The sequence below is a fragment of the Bombina bombina genome, chromosome 6 (assembly GCF_027579735.1).
Source record: "Bombina bombina isolate aBomBom1 chromosome 6, aBomBom1.pri, whole genome shotgun sequence".
NCBI lineage: Eukaryota > Metazoa > Chordata > Amphibia > Anura > Bombinatoridae > Bombina > Bombina bombina.
The window spans coordinates 899,547,394-899,565,153 of NC_069504.1; the positions used below are offsets into that span (position 1 = coordinate 899,547,394).

The 17,760-nt window shown below is 39.9% G+C and overlaps 1 protein-coding gene across 1 annotated transcript in view; it reads right to left on the minus strand.

Annotated features, from left to right (window-relative positions):
• Window positions 1–787: 787 nt before the first annotated feature.
• The window catches only part of SKOR1 (SKI family transcriptional corepressor 1), a 45,804-nt gene continuing 28,831 nt past the window's right edge, over window positions 788–17,760 (minus strand). Inside the window, exon 8 of the mRNA XM_053716160.1 lies at window positions 788–1,360. Coding sequence (XP_053572135.1) covers window positions 1,251–1,360 — 110 coding nt within the window. The 3' untranslated portion in view covers window positions 788–1,250. The remainder of the gene's footprint in view (window positions 1,361–17,760) is intronic.

Genomic DNA, 17,760 nt, shown 5'->3' on the forward strand with positions numbered 1-17,760 from the left:
GTTGGTTATTTAGAGCATGTGTCACTTTATTCAGACAAACTTGAATTAACCAATAAGAATATTGTCTCCTTATAATTATTATCCAATCTAGGCCATCCATATTCCCTATAATGACTTAATATTTGTCCTTGGGCCTGTAAAATTAACCCAGGACAACCTTGTCACACAAGATAATATTTAGAGGATAAGCAAGATACAGAATCGAACTTGCTGCAAGTGTTTTTAATATGTGTTACCCATTTTAATACAAACCCATAAAAATTAAATGTTAACCCTACCAAACCTCCATACAAAAGGGAAGAGTGCTATATCAATGCAACCCCCACCCCTTTATTATCAAATAATTCACCAATGGACCCTTTTACACTGCTTGTGATCTCTCTGCCCATCTTCAACACTTCCCTCTTTTGTCTATAAGTGTTTTGCTGCATTTTTCCAGTACATAGGGCTGCTATGCAGCTGATATTTATCTGCACAATCAATTTTTCTAAATTTAAGACCAGAGTAGGCCAAGTACAAATAGTAGTTGTGGAAGGGGACATTATGTTTAAAAATTTAAATATTTTTAATGTCAACCATCCAGAGTAGAAAAGGACCACATGTTGCAAGTTTGATTTATTTAAGAATAAAATTCACTTAAACAGATTTTTCTTTCCTTAGAACAAATTGAGTTTTCTTTGTTTTGTACAGAAGTTGGAGGATTTCTCCTTAAAGTGCTGTTATTATATCATCCAAAATACAAAAAAGATGATAAAATCAACCAAATATAGAAAAAAATTCAAATAACTTAAAAAAATACTGTTTTAATAAGAATCACAGTACATAGATATTCATTGCACGTAGCCACTCTCCCATCGATAACCTTAACTTTTAACCCCTTCAAATGCAGAGTAAAAGCCCTCAAGTACTGATAAGGTTAAGTGGAGACATACATAATAAGAATTAAATAGTAAAACAATGAATAAATTCAACATTTTTTGCAATTGTTTATATTTATATTATATATATATTTATATTATATATACGTCGTTTATTCACAATGCATTATTATACACAGCTGATCTGTGGATCACTCTTGGCTCAGATTTCCTCAGTGTTCCGGCGTCCTGATAATTGCTGTACAATATTTACAAGTTCATTTAAGGTCTCTGGGGTCTCTGCCCAGCAGGTCCCTGTTGTGCTCTCGCTCCCATAGATAGTGGGAATGGCTTGGTTTGTCCAGTGGTTCTAGTGGTTCCAGCGCTCATCTCTCAAGGGGCTGGAGGGTACATGAGCTTCCGTGGGGCCCAGATGTAGCTTAAGGGTGCAGGAGTAGAGCTCTGAAGGAACAGCTCTCTGTGTAGTGTCTTGGTGTCAGCATCTAAAAAAATTGAGACTCTAAATATATTTTCTGGGCCATAGGACAAAAAACAAGCATCCTGACTACATACAAAATGTACATCCTGAAAAGCCTTTTTACCTGCACAAGACTCATGCCAAACTTAAGTATTTTAATACATGTATATTATATATCAGCCATTAAAGAACCACTATAGTGCAAAAATTACAAGCTCTAATTTGTAAGCCTAGGCAATTTTAACTCTAGTGACCTTGCAAGTCTATGGACCTGATGATCTAAAGCTCTCTGGTCTGGTGAGATTATCTAAGAAGTCAGGACTGAGCGCTCCCTCAAAGAATTTTAGAAAGACAAATTATAGTGTTAGAGCTGTTTATCCAGCTATACAGGGTCCCAGATGGGAAATAGTGAGACATACATCACTAGAGCATATCATGTTTGCACTATAATGTCTATTTATAGGGACATTAAACACTGAAAACATTTTATAAGCATGTTATTGAGTATATTCCCTGCCTCCCTCTAGTCATGGGTGCCGCCATGTTGAAATCTAACTTTCTCTGCATTCCAGTGCTGACCTATTTGCACATGTGCAGTAACTCTTCTTCAGATACATGCAGTGTAACCTAGGTTTCATAATGGCAGCACCCATGATTTTAGGGAGGTGCATGATATATATTTAGGGGGATATCAATCAAAGTGTCAACTATGCTGCATTTGCCGGCACCAATATGCTCGTCTAACATCGCCAAACATTGCGGCCGCGTATCTTAATACGCTCTCCTTATTTATGAAAAAAGCCGTCAAAAAGACACGCACCAAGTACGGGGCGATGAGCATCGGATTGTTGTTAACTAGCAGTCATCGATCTCGCGTCTATTTGGCTTTTTCCAAACTTTATTTATACTCTGTCACTAAACGCAGCCACTATACTAAAATGTTTAACCCCTATCCTGCCGCTCCCCGACACCGCCGCAACCTAAATAAAGTTATTAACCCCTATTCTGCTGTTTCCCGCCATCACTAAATAAACGTATTAACCCCTAAACCTCTGGCCTCCCACATCACCACGACTAACTAAACCTATTAATCCCTAAACCGTCAGCCCCCACATCGCCATAAACTAAATTAAGCTATTAACCCCTAAACCTAACAACCCGCTAACTTTAAATTAAAATTACAAGATCCCTATCTTCAAATAAATTTAAACTTACCTGTAGAATTAAAATAAACTATTTTAAACTATTAATTAATTAACCTACCCTAACTATTATACTACAATTAAATTAAACTACCAATTAAATAAACTAAATTACATATTAAATAAACCTAACCCTACTCAAATTATTTAAATATACTATTAAACGTTATTAAAAAACAGAATTTATGCTTACCTGATAAATTACTTTCTCTTGTGATGTATCGAGTCCACGGATTCATCCTTTACTTGTGGGATATTCTCCTTCCCAACAGGAAGTGGCAAAGAGAGCACACAGCAGAGCTGTCTATATAGCTCCCCCTCTAGCTCCACCCCCCAGTCATTCGACTGAAGGTTAGGAAGAAAAAGGAGAAACCATAGGGTGCAGTGGTGACTGTAGTTTAAACAAAAAAGCTACCTGACTTAATAGCCAGGGCGGGCCGTGGACTCGATACATCACAAGAGAAAGTAATTTATCAGGTAAGCATAAATTCTGTTTTCTCTTGTAAGATGTATCGAGTCCACGGATTCATCCTTTACTTGTGGGATACCAATACCAAAGCTTTAGGACACGGATGAATGGAGGGAACAAGACAGGTACCTTAAACGGAAGGCACCACTGCTTGTAAAACCTTTCTCCCAAAAATAGCCTCCGAAGAAGCAAAAGTATTGAATTTGAAAAATTTGGAAAAAGTATGCAGCGAAGACCATGTTGCTGCCTTACAAATCTGTTCAACAGAAGCCTCATTTTTAAAAGCCCATGTGGAAGCCACTGCTCTGGTAGAATGAGCAGTAATAGTTTCAGGAGGCTGCTGGCCAGCAGTCTCATAGGCCAAACGGATGATGCTTTTCAGCCAAAAGGAAAGAGAGGTAGCAGTCGCTTTCTGACCTCTCCTCTTACCAGAATAGATAACAAACAATGAAGGTGTTTGTCTGAAATCCTTAGTTGCTTGTAAATAGAACTTTAAAGCACGAACCACATCAAGATTGTGTAACAGACGTTTCTTCTTCGAAGAAGGATTAGGACACAGAGAAGGAACAACAATTTCCTGGTTAATATTCTTATTAGACACAACCTTAGGAAGAAAACCGGGTTTGGTACGCAAAACTACCTTATCTGCATGGAAAACCAGGTAAGGTGAATCACATTGTAAAGCAGATAACTCTGAAACTCTTCGAGCAGAAGAGATAGCTACCAAAAACAAAACTTTCCAAGATAAAAGCTTAATATCTATGGAATGTAAAGGTTCAAACGGAACCCCTTGCAGAACTGAAAGAACTAGATTCAGACTCCATGGCGGAGCCACAGGTCTATAAACAGGCTTGACTCTGACTAAAGCCTGACTAAACGCTTGAACGTCTGGTACCTCTGCCAGACGTTTGTGTAAAAGAATAGACAAAGCAGATATCTGTCCCCTTAAGGAACTAGCTGATAATCCTTTCTCCAATCCTTCTTGGAGAAAGGATAATATCCTGGGAATCCTAACCTTACTCCATGAGTAACCCTTGGATTCACACCAAAAAAGATATTTTCGCCAAATCTTATGGTAGATTTTCCTGGTGACAGGCTTTCTAGCCTGAATCAGGGTATCAATAACCGACTCAGAGAAACCACGCTTTGATAGAATTAGGTGTTCAATCTCCAAGCAGTCAGACGCAGAGAAATTAGATTTGGATGCTTGAATGGACCTTGTATTAGAAGGTCCTGCCTCATTGGTAGTGTCCATGGTGTGACAGATGACATGTCCACTAGGTCTGCATACCAGGTCCTGCATGGCCACGCATGCGCTATCAGAATCACCGAAGCCCTCTCCTGCTTGATTCTGGCAACCAGACAAGGAAGGAGAGGAAACGGTGGAAAAACATAGGCCAGATTGAAGGACCAAGGTGCTGCTAGAGCATCTATCAGCACCGCCTGGGGATCCCGGGACCTGGACCTGTAAAGAGGAAGTTTGGTGTTCTGATGGGACATCATCAGATACAATTCTGGAGTGCCCCATAGCTGAGTCAGCTGGGCAAATACCTCCGGGTGGAGTTCCCACTCCCCCGGGTGAAAAGTCTGACGACTTAGAAAATCCGCCTCCCAGTTGTCTACTCCTGGGATGTGAATTGCTGAGAGATGGCAGGAGTGATCCTCCGCCCACCTGATTATTTTGGTTACTTCCGTCATTGCTAGGGAACTCCTTGTTCCCCCTTGATGATTTACGTAAGCTACAGTCATGATGTTGTCTGACTGAAATCTGATGAATTTGGCCGCGGCTAGCTGAGGCCATGCCTCAAGTGCGTTGAATATCGCCCTCAGTTCCAGAATGTTTATCGGGAGAAGAGCTTCATCCCGAGACCATAAGCCCTGAGCTTTCAGGGAGTCCCAGACTGCACCCCAGCCCAATAGACTGGCGTCAGTCGTTACGATGATCCACTCTGGTCTGCGGAAACACATTCCCTGAGACAGGTGATCCTGAGACAACCACCAGAGAAGAGAATCTCTGGTCCCCTGGTCCAGCTGTATTTGAGGAGACAAATCTGCATAATCCCCATTCCACTGTTTGAGCATGCATAGTTGCAGTGGTCTGAGGTGTATCCGTGCAAAAGGGACTATGTCCATTGCCACTACCATTAATCCGATTGTCTCCATGCACTGAGCTACAGATGGCCGAGGAATGGAATGAAGGGCTCGGCAAGTGGTTAAGAGTTTTAACTTTCTGACCTCCGTCAGAAATATTTTCATTTCTACCAAGTCTATCAGAGTTCCTAGGAAAGAAACTCTTGTGAGGGGGGAGAGAGAACTATTTTTGATGTTCACCTTCCACCCGTGAGACCTCAGAAAGGCCAATATAATTTCCGTGTGAGACTTGGCTCTTTGGAAAGTCGACGCCTGAATTAAGATGTCGTCCAGATAAGGCGCCACTGCTATGCCCCGCGGTCTTAGAACCGCCAAGAGTGACCCTAGCACCTTTGTGAAAATTCTGGGAGCAGTGGCCAACCCGAAAGGAAGAGCCACAAACTGGTAATGCTTGTCCAGAAAGGCGAACCTGAGAAACTGGTGATGATCTTTGTGGATAGGAATGTGCAGATACGCATCCTTTAAATCCACGGTGGTCATATATTGACCCTCCTGGATCATTGGTAAGATTCTCCGAATGGTCTCCATCTTGAATGATGGGACTCTGAGGAATTTGTTTAGAATTTTGAGATCCAGGATTGGTCTGAAAGTGCCTTCTTTCTTGGGAACCACAAACAGGTTTGAGTAAAAACCCAGCCCTTGTTCCACAATTGGAACTGGGTGGATCACTCCCATTGTATGTAGGTCTTCTACACAGCGTAAGAACGCCTCTTTCTTTGTCTGGTCTGAAGACAGACGAGAAATGTGGAACCTTCCCCTTGGAGGGGAGTCCTTGAATTCTAGAAGATATCCCTGGGATACAATCAGTCCCAGGGATCGAGTACATCTCTTGCCCAGGCCTGAGCGAAGAGAGAGAGTCTGCCCCCTACTAGATCCGGTCCCGGATCGGGGGCTACCCCTTCATGCTGTCTTAGGGGCAGCTGCTGGCTTCTTGGCCTTTTTACCCTTGTTCCAGCCCTGGTAAGGTTTCCAGGCTGACCTGGGTTGGGAAGCGTTACCCTCTTGCTTTGCAACAGGGGAGGATGAAGCGAGACCGCTCCTGAAATTCCGAAAGGACCGAAAATTATTTTGTTTGTTCTTTGTCTTGAAGGACTTGTCCTGAGGGAGAGCATGGCCTTTTCCCCCAGTGATTTCTGAAATAATCTCTTTCAATTCAGGCCCGAAGAGGGTCTTTCCTTTGAAAGGGATGTTCAATAGTTTGGATTTTGACGACACATCGGCCGACCAGGACTTTAGCCATAGTGCCCTGCGCGCTAAAATGGCGAAACCTGAGTTCTTTGCCGCTAACTTAGCTAGTTGGAAAGCGGCATCTGTGATAAAAGAATTAAGTAAGAAAGGGGACCCCCCAAGCGCCTACCAAGCCGGAGGCAAAAGGGGATAGCACTACAGGTTTAATAAAATTGTTAAAATATATTAAAATTGATTAACAATGTCTAAAAACATACAATGTAAATCATGGATCCATGAGGAATAATGAATAATAAAAACAATAAATCAGGATATACAAACAATGTGCAAAATATCAGCAACAGATAGTAAGCAACAAATAATCACAGATGTTGGACTGAGAATACACGGGATTGGGTAATAGGGATACTCAGAAAATTATCAACAATATATCAAAAAATATCAAAAGATATAAAAAATAGCAAAGGATATAAAAATAGCTAGTGTCCAGAAATGTTCCAATAGTGTAAAATCCAAAATTGAAAAATCATTGTGAGAAATGACTCAATAGAAAAATATGTCTATGAAAACTCAATAATGTGAATTGCAATTCAGTGACGAAAAAATGAAAAAAATTAAAAAATGCGGTGTATACAAAAGTGAAATTAGTCACCCAGACCTAGATGGATATTCCTTGTAGTGATCCCACAGTGTAGATATATCCTTGAGGGTGTGAGGGGAGGAAGGGCTGTGTCCACAGGAGTGTGAAACAGGATTAGAGTCTGAACCAGATTGGCCCAACAAAACGATATCCACCTAAAAAATAAGTAAACCCTCTAATTTTTTATCCATAGGGTCTTTGAAAGCACAACTGTCTTCAATTGGTATGGTTGTGCGTTTAGCAAGTGAAGAAATAGCCCCCTCCACCTTAGGGACCATCTGCCACGAGTCCTGCATGGGGTCAGATATGGGGAACATTTTCTTAAAAACAGGAGGGGGAACGAAGGGAATACCTGGCCTATCCCACTCCCTAGTAACGATATCCGCAATCCTCTTGGGGACTGGGAACACATCAGTGTAAACAGGAACTTCTAGGTACTTGTCCATTTTACACAATTTCTCTGGAACCACCATAGGGTCGCAGTCATCCAGAGTAACTAATACCTCCCTGAGCAATAAGCGGAGGTGTTCTAGTTTAAATTTAAAAGCCAACGTATCTGAATCTGTCTGAGGAGAAACCTTTCCTGAATCGGAAATTTCTCCCTCAGACAGCCCATCCCTCACCCCAACTTCAGAGCGTTGTGAGGGTATATCGGATACGGCCACTAAAGCGTCAGAATGCTCATTATCTGTTCTTAAAACAGAGCTATCACGCTTTGCAGGTAACACGGGCAGTTTAGATAAGAACTCTGAGAGGGTATTATTCATAACTGCCGCCAAGTCTTGCAAGGTAAAAGAGTTAGACGCACTAGAGGTGCTAGGCGTCGCTTGAGCGGGCGTAACTGGTTGTGACACTTGGGGAGAGGTCGACGGGCTAACCTCGTTACCTTCTGTCTGAGAATCATCTTGGGCCACATTTTTAAGTGCAACAATATGATCTTTAAAGTGTATAGACATTTCAGTACAAGTGGGACACATTCTGAGGGGGGGTTCCACCATGGCTTCTAAACACATTGAACAAGGATTTTCCTTGGTGTCAGACATGTTTAACAGACTAGTAGTAAAACAAGCAGGCTTGGAAATCACTTTAATCAAGTAAAAACACACTTTGAAAAAAAAAACGTTACTGTGCCTTTAAGGGATAAAAAAGGCACACAATTTTGCAAAACAGTGAAAAAATGCAGCAAACTTTTCGAAAATTTTAACAATATGTACCTAAAGCATTAGTAAGATTGCACCACTAGCAATAAAAACAATTAACCCCTTAATGCCCAAACCGGATCGACAGTAAGCCAAAAAAACGGTTAAAAAACGTTCAGCACCTTGCCACAGCTCTGCTGTGGCCCTACCTGCCCTTAGGAACCAGATTTGTGGGGAAAAAGCTTCTTATAGGCGTTCAAACTGCAGCAGGACCCTCCATGTGAAACAGCCTGAACTTCTAGTCAAATATAACTGCGCATTTGAGGCGCAAAATTAGGCCCCTCCCCCTCACTACGGTGCTCTGGAGGCCTAAAGAAACACTCCCAAGTGTTTTAATAATAGCCATGTGGATAACAACCCCTGAAAGAAACCCAAAGGAACCTTCAAAGTGTCACAAAAAAACTATATTTTCAATAAAAACCGTTTGCCTTGAAAGTAGTGTCAACCAGCATAAACTAGCCCTGCTATGTAAGCTTGAAATTCCATACTTAGTCTCTGAATACAGCTTACCTTTCCCTCATGGGGATATTATCAGTCTTTTCTAGCATTATCACAGTCTTGTCTAGAAATAAATTACTTAACATACCTTATTGCAGCCTAACCTGCAAACCGTTCTCCCCAACTGAAGTTTTCTTGCACTCCTCAGTCCTTTGTGGGAACAGCATTGGATTTTAGTTACAACATGCTAAAATCATCTTCCTCCCTGCAGAAATCTTCATCTCCTTTCTGCTAGAGAGTAAATAGTACACACCGGTACCATTTAAAATAACAAACTCTTGCTTGTAGAAAATAAAAACTACACTTTTTACACCACATTCACTTTACTCTTCCGATTGCTTAGAGCCGGCAAAGAGAATGACTGGGGGGTGGAGCTAGAGGGGGAGCTATATGGACAGCTCTGCTGTGTGCTCTCTTTGCCACTTCCTGTTGGGAAGGAGAATATCCCACAAGTAAAGGATGAATCCATGGACTCGATACATCTTACAATAGAAATACTAAATTACCACACAAAAAAAACTAAGTTACAAAAAAAAAAAACTAAATTTCAAAAAATAAAAAACACATTCTCAAAAATAAAAAAGAATTACACCTAATCTAATAGTACTATCAAAATAAAAAGCCCCCCCCCCCAAAAAAAAATAAAAAACCCTTGCCTACAATAAACTACCAATGGCCCTTAAAAGGGCCTTTTGTGGGGCATTGCTCCAAAGATATTAGCTCTTTTACCTGTAAAAAAATATATAAACAACCCCCAACAGTAAAACCCACCACCCAACCAACCTAACAAAACTTATCTAAAATAACCTAAGCTCCCCATTGCCCTGAAAAGGGCATTTGTATGGGCATTGCCCTTAAAAGGGCATTTAGCTCTTTTACATGCCCAGACCCTAATCTAAAAATAAAACCCACCCAAAAAACCCTTAAAAAAAACGTAACACTAACCCCCAACGATCCACTTACAGTTCTTGAAGTCCCGCTTGAAGGATCCATCCAGCCGGAGAAGTCATCATCAAGACGGCAAGAAGTCTTCATCCAGACGGCATCTTCTATCTTCATCCATCCGGCACGGAGCGCGTCCATCCTGAAGACATCCGGCACGGAGCATCCTCTTCATACGGTCGCTGCCGTAAACTGGAACTTCAATGCAAGTGACGCCATCCAAGATGGCGTCCCTTGCATTCCTATTGGCTGAAAGATTTCAGTCAGCCAATAGGATTAAAGCTGCTAAAATCCTATTGGCTGTTCCAATCAGCCAATAGGATTAGAGCTGCTAAAATCCTATTGGCTGTTCCAATCAGACAATAGGATTAGAACTGTTAAAATCCTATTGGCTGTTCCAATCAGCCAATAGGATTGAGCTCTCATCCTATTGGATGATTGGAACAGCCAATAGGATTTTAGCAGCTCTAATCCTAGTAGCTGATTGGAACAGCCAATAGGACTTTCGCAATTCTAATCGTATTGGCTAATTGAAATCTTTCAACTAATAAGGTATACCAAAGCGCCAACTATACGAAGGCTGGGTCTGGACCAAATGCAATATTATCAAATGATTACAATAAACAATTTATTGAGTACACAAATAAGTTAAAAACACAGATCCATGTATAAACAATCACATTTATACAACAATAATAGTTAAATGAATAGTTAAAACAAATAGTTATGTAACAGATATAGCATTTAAAATTTTGCAAACATTGCTCTTAAAATATTCCTCACAACAAAAATTCAACTTTGTGTTTACCACATACACATACACAAATTTATACAGCAATAATAGCTAAATGAATAGTTAAAACAAAGAGTTATATAGCAGATATGGCATTTAAAATTGTGCAAACATTGCTCTTAAAAAATATTCATAAAAAATTCCAAATTAAGTATAAGGCTCACAACAAAAATTCAACTTTGTTTTTACCACATACACATAATAGGTGAAATATATTAGTCAGTTATATAATATTATCTAACCAATAATGTTCTTGATTCTATGCAATGCTCCTAAATATTGCCAATAGTAACTAATGTGTAAGGAAGGCTCTGAGTAAGACCTTTAACTCTGTGTTTAACACATACGGATTGTCAAGTAAAAAATATTGTGATAGCAATATGCCAATGTAAAAAATGTGTATCAAAAAAGTTGTGTGCAAAAATTAGTGTACAAGACTTATTAATGGTCAAAAAAATTAGGTTGATCTTCAAAAAACGTGAATTAAGAACAAAGATTGTGAAAAATGAAAAACCAAAAATTTACAAAAACATTGTGGTGTGTTCAAATAGTGACTTATATAAATGTAAATAATAGTCCAACAGTGAAAACTTAATAGAAAAAATAATCCAACAATAAATTATAATAAGTAGTGTGTCTCTTTAAGAAAAGACAATAATCCTTAAAGGGTTGTGAATCCTAACAGCAATAGTTATGGTGATTTTCCAAGTGTTTAAAACTGAATAGCAGTGTCAGTACTTGCTAGCCGTTTTCCAACCCAAAATTCTATCTTCTTGGCAAATATTTTGCTATAATCCCTGGATGATCCTTCTGTAAAAGAAAGATATGATGGTGTAGATTGATTTTAGATCAATAGAAAATGAAATTGTGCTTATCAGTCGATGCGTTTCGGTCACAAAGAGACCTTTATCAAGACTCAGTTGGGTTGGAAAACGGCTAGCAAGTACTGACACTGCTATTCAGTATAAAACACTTGGAAAATCACCATAACTATTGCTGTTAGGATTCACAACACTTTAAGGATTATTGTCTTTTCTTAAAGAGACACACTGCTTATTATAATTTATTGTTGAATTATTTTTTCTATTAAGTTTTCACTGTTGGACTATTTTTTACATTTATATAAGTCACTATTTGAACACACCACAATGTTTTTGTAAATTTTTGGGTTTTCATTTTTCACAATATTTGTTCTTAATTCACGTTTTTTGAAGATCAACCTAATTTTTTTGACCATTAATAAGTCTTGTACACTAATTTTTGCACACAACTTTTTTGATACACATTTTTTACATTGGCATATTGCTGTCACAATATTTTTTACTTGACAATGCGTATGTGTTAAACACAGAGTTAAAAGGTCTTACTCAGAGCCTTACACATTAGTTACTATAGGCAATATTTAGGAGCATTGCATAGAATCGAGAACATTATTGGTTAGATAATATTATATAACTGACTAATATATTTCACCTATTATGTGTATGTGGTAAACGCAAAGTTGAATTTTTGTTGTGAGCCTTATACTTAATTTGGAATTTTTTATGAATATTTTTTTAAGAGCAATGTTTGCACAATTTTAAATGCCATATCTGCTATATAACTATTTGTTTTAACTATTCATTTAGCTATTATTGCTGTATAAATTTGTGTATGTGTATGTGGTAAACACAAAGTTGAATTTTTGTTGTGAGCCTTATACTAAATTTGGAATTTTTTAGGAATATTTTTTAAGAGCAATGTTTGCAAAATTTTAAATGCTATATCTGTTACATAACTATTTGTTTTAACTATTCATTTAGCTATTATTGTTGTATAAATGTGATTGTTTATACATGGATCCATGTTTTTAACTTATTTGTGTACTCAATAAATTGTTTATTGTAATCATTTGATAATATTGCATTTGGTCCAGACCCAGCCTTCGTATAGTTGGCGCTTTGGTATACCTTATTAGTTTCATCTTTCCATTTTGACAACTAGGTGTCAAATTATCAAAGCCAGAGGTCTTATTTAGTAGGCGCTAGGTGCACTCCACTATCAATAATTGAAATCTTTCAGCCAGTAGGAATCCAAGGGACGCCATCTTGAATGGCGTCACTTGCATTGAAGTTCCCGTTTACGGCGGCGACCGTATGAAGAGGATGCTCCGCGCCGGATATCTTCAGGATGGACCCACTCCGCGCTGGATGGATGACCCTGCCACTCCGGACATCGCCGCCATTATAATAAACATATTAACCCCTAAACCGCCGAACTCCCGCATCATAAACGCTAGTTAAATATTATTAACCCCTAATCTGCTGTCCCTAACATCGCCGCAACCTACATTACTGTTATTAACCCCTAATCTTCTGTCCCTAACATCGTCGCCACTATACTAAAGTTATTAACCCCTAAACCTAACCCTAAGTCTAACCCTAACACCCCTAACTTTAATATAATTAAAATAAATCTAAATAAAAATTACTATCATTAACTAAATAATTTCCATTTAAAACTAAATACTTACCTATAAAATAAACCCTAAACTAGCTACAATATAACTAATAGTTACATTGTATCTATCTTAGGTTTTATTTTTATTTCACAGCTAAGTTTGTATTTATTTTAACTGGGTAGTTATTAACTATTTACTAGCTACCTAGCTAAAATAAATACAAATTTACCTGTAAAATAAAACCTAACCTGAGTTACACTAACATCTAACCTTACACTACAATTAAATAAATTACATTCATTAAATACAATTAACTAACAGAATGAAGGTTCCTTTAAGGCACGTCATCCAAGATGGCATCCCTTGAATTCCGATTGATGCAATCAGCCAATAGAATGCAAGCTCAATCCTAATGCAAGCTCATCTATATCATGGATGACGTCCCTTAAAGGAACCTTCATTCTGGAAGAGACGTCGATTGAAGAGGATGCTCCGCGCCGGATATCTTGAAGATGGAGCCGCTCCGCACCAGATGGATGAAGATAGAAGACTTCTGCCGGCTTGGATGAAGACTTCGGCCCGCTTGGATGAAGACTTCTGCCGGCTTCGCTGAGGACTTCTGCCGCTTCGTTGAGGATGGATGTCGGGTCTTCAAAAACTGTAAGTGGATCTTCGGGGGTTAGTGTTAGGTTTTTTTAAGGGTTTATTGGGTGGGTTTTATTTTTAGCTTAGGGTTTGGGCGGAAAAAGAGCTAAATGCCCTTTTAAGGGCAATGCCCATACAAATGTCCTTTTCAGGGCAATGGGGAGCTTAGGTTTTTTTAGTTAGGTTTTTATTTGGGGGTTTTGGTTGTGTGGGTGGTGGGTTTTACTGTTGGGGGTTGTTTGTATTTTTTTTACAGGTAAAAGAGCTGATTTCTTTGGGGCAATGCCCCACAAAAGGCCCTTTTAAGGGCTATTGGCAGTTTAGTTTAGGCTAGGGTTTTTTTTATTTTGGGGGGGGGCTTTTTATTTTGATAGGGCAATTAGATTAGGTGTAATTAGTTTAAACATTTGATCATTTATTTCTTATTTTGTGTAATTTAGTGTTTGTTTTTGTAATTTAGTTAATTGTATTTAATTAATGTAATTTATTTAATTGTAGTGTAAGGTTAGGTGTTAGTGTAACTCAGGTTAGGTTTTATTTTACAGGTAAATTTGTATTTATTTTAACTAGGTAGTTAGTAAATAGTTAATAACTATTTAGTAACTATTCTACCTAGTTAAAATAAATACAAATTTGCCTGTGAAAAAAAAATAAAACCTAAGATAGCTACAATGTAACTATTAGTTATATTGTAGCTAGTTTAGGATTTATTTTATAGGTATTTAGTTTTAAATAGGAATTATATTAAAGTTAGTGGGTGTTAGGGTTAGACTTAGGGTTAGGTTTAGGGGTTTATAACTTTAGTATAGTGGCGGCGACGTTGGGGGTGGCAGATTAGGGGTTATTACATTTATGTAGGTGGCGGCGACATTGGGGGAGGCAAATTAGGGGTTAATAAGTATAATGTAGGTGGCGGCGATGTTAGGGGCAGCAGATTAGGGGTTAATAAGTATAATGTAGGTGGCGGCAGTGTCGGGGGCGGCAGATTAGGGGTTATTAAATTTATGTAGGTGGCGGCAGTGTCAGGGGTAGCAGATTAGGGGTTATTAAATTTATGTAGATGGCGATGACATTGGGGGCAGTAGATTAGGGGTTAATAAGTGTAGGTGGGTGGCGGCTGCAGATTAAGGGTCAATAAGTGTAGGTAGGTGGCGGCGATGTTGGGGGCAGCATATTAGGGGTTAATAAGTATAATGTAGGTGGCGGCGATGTTAGGAGCGGCAGATTAGGGGTTAATAAGTATAATGTAGGTGGCGGCGGTGTTGAGGGGGGCAGATTAGGGGTTATTAAATTTATGTAGGTGGCAACGACATTGGGGCAGCAGATTAGGGGTTAATAAGTGTAGGTGGGTGGCGGCGACATTGGGGGCGGCAGATTAAGGGTCAATAAGTGTAGGTAGGTGGCGGCGATGTTGGGGGCAGCAAATTAGGGGTGTTTAGATTCAGGGTTTATGTTAGGGTGTTAGGTGTAAACATAACTTTTGTTTCCCCATAGGAATCAATGGGGCTGCGATATGGAGATTTACGCTCCTTTATTGCAGGTGTTAGTTTGTTTTTTTACCCAGCCCTCCCCATTGATGTCTATGGGGAAATCGTGCACGAGCACGTAAAAAAAGCTCAAAGCAGCGTTGGTATTGGAGTGCGGTATGGAGCTCAATTTTGCTCAACGCTCACATATTGCCTGCTAACGCCGGGTTTATGAAAACATGTAATAGCAGCGCTGTAGGGAGGTGAGCGGTGGAAATAACTTGCAAGTTAGCACCGAGCAGCTCTTACCGCAAAACTCGTAATCTAGCCTATAGGTAGGTATGGGTGATTGTTGCTACAGAGTTTCCCTAGCAGTTAGAGAGTAGGTGAGTGTGATGCACTAGCAGACAGCGGGTGGGTGTGATGCACTAGCAGACAGCGGGTGGGTGTGATGCACTAGCAGACAGCGGGTGGGTGTGATGCACTAGCAGACAGCGGGTGGGTGTGATGCACTAGCAGACAGCGGGTGGGTGTGATGCACTAGCAGACAGCGGGTGGGTGTGATGCACTAGCAGACAGCGGGTGGGTGTGATGCACTAGCAGACAGCGGGTGGGTGTGATGCACTAGCAGACAGCGGGTGGGTGTGATGCACTAGCAGACAGCGGGGGGGTGTGATGCACTAGCAGACAGCGGGTGGGTTTGATGCACTAGCAGACAGCGGGTGGGTTTGATGCACTAGCAGACAGCGGGTGGGTTTGATGCACTAGCAGACAGCGGGTGGGTTTGATGCACTAGCAGACAGCGGGTGGGTTTGATGCACTAGCACGCAGCGGGTGGGAATCAAGTCTTTTCATTTCCTGGGGCAACGTCTGCTGAATAACAGGTGAAATCCCTCAATACATTTAGAGATTCTACATGTGCTGCAAACAAACAAATTATTACATGTTTTTTAAAACTCTTAAAAATGTTATCCTGATCGCCTTTACTGTGACCAGAGGCCAGATGCACATGAGTTTATTCACTGATCTAAGCAATCACTGGGTGACATGTAGTGTGTCTGTCCTCAATATGGTTTAGAGCAGTGTAACAAATTAATGCAATATCTAGTAAATCATAAATAAATATGCAGCAGGTACTCAGGTCTTTCTGAATGGAGAGGGAAAAAGGACAATTTTCAGAATTAAATATCAGGGGCTCCATTACATATGCAGCGTTGCCCGCAAAAGCAGGCGCCGCCGGTTTTTATGCGATTTTGTTATTACATATACGGCGCCGCATATAAATGTGGCAGGTATATTTCGCCTGTCGTCCGCAATTTTTACTCCCATAAGCTAACATGGGACTTCGTCGCAAATCGGTATCCAATATTCAGCGCAAGGACTTACGTGGCGAAAATGGAGAAATTTTACTCCATTTTCACCTTGCCAAACAAGTCAGCCGCAGCAGGCCTTGCGCTGAGTATGGGAGCACCGTAACTCCTGTAACTGCCTGTAAAATATAAACTAACACCTAACGCATGCGCAATATCTACCTGTCAACCGCAATCCCCCACCGCAATCACTAATAAAGTGTATTAACCCCTATATCCGCCATCAAACCTACACAGCAACTAATAAAAGTATTAACCCCTAAACCGACAACCCCCCACAACGCAATATGCCTAATAAAACTATTAACCCCTATATCCGCCATCAAACCCACACAGCAATTACTTATTAACTATTAACCCCTAATCCGCCAATAACCCACAACGCAATCTAATCTATCTATTAACGCCTAATCCGCCAATAACCCACAACGCAAATAGTTAAACACTAAGTCCCCTAACTTAACACCCCCTAAACTAACCCCATTACATGAATTAAACTAAAACTAAATTACAATTAAAAAAAATCTAGCATTACTTTAAAAATTAAAAAAACTAAGTATAAATTAATCTAAAAATTACAGAAAATAATAAAGCTAAATTTACATCAAATAAAAAAAAGAGAATTGCCAATAATGAAATAATTATACCTAATCCCTATGAAAAGGGCTTTATGCAGGGCATTGCCCATAGATAATCAGCTCTTTTACAAGAAAATACACAAACCCCCCCCTCTAACAGTAAAACCCCCACCCCCCAAATAAAATAGCCTAAAACTAAAAACCCTAAACTACCCATTGCCCTGAAAAGGGCATTTGTTGGGCATTGCCCTTAAAAGGGCATTCAGCTCTTTTACTGCCCACCCTATCTAAATAAAATAAAAAAAAACAAAATCCCTTAAAAAAAACCTAAGTCTAACCCCCAAGTGGTACTCACCTGTCCTGAAGTCCGGCGGAGGAGGTCCTGTTCCAGGCGGTGAAGTCTTCTTCCAAGCGGCGACCTCTTCTTTCTTCTTCCAGGAACCAACCGGGGCGGAGCAGAGGGCGTAACTGAAGACCGATGAAGCTGGAACTGAAGACCGGCGACCGCGGAGCCATGGAGCGTGGAGGATCCTCTTCATACGATCTCCGCCATACACTGAATAGAAATTCAAGGTATGCGATAAAAAATGGTGTCCCTTGAATTCCTATTGGCTGATTTGAGCCTTCAAATTGAAATCAGCCAATAGGATGAGAGCTACTGAAATCCTATTGGCTGTTCAAATCAGCCAATAGGATGAAAGCTACTGAAATTCTATTGGCTGATTTGAATAGCCAATAGAATTTCAGTAGCTCTTATCCTATTGGCTGATTTGAATAGCCAATAAGATTTCAGTAGCTCTCATCCTATTGGCAGATTTGAATTTGAAGGCTCAAATCAGCCAAT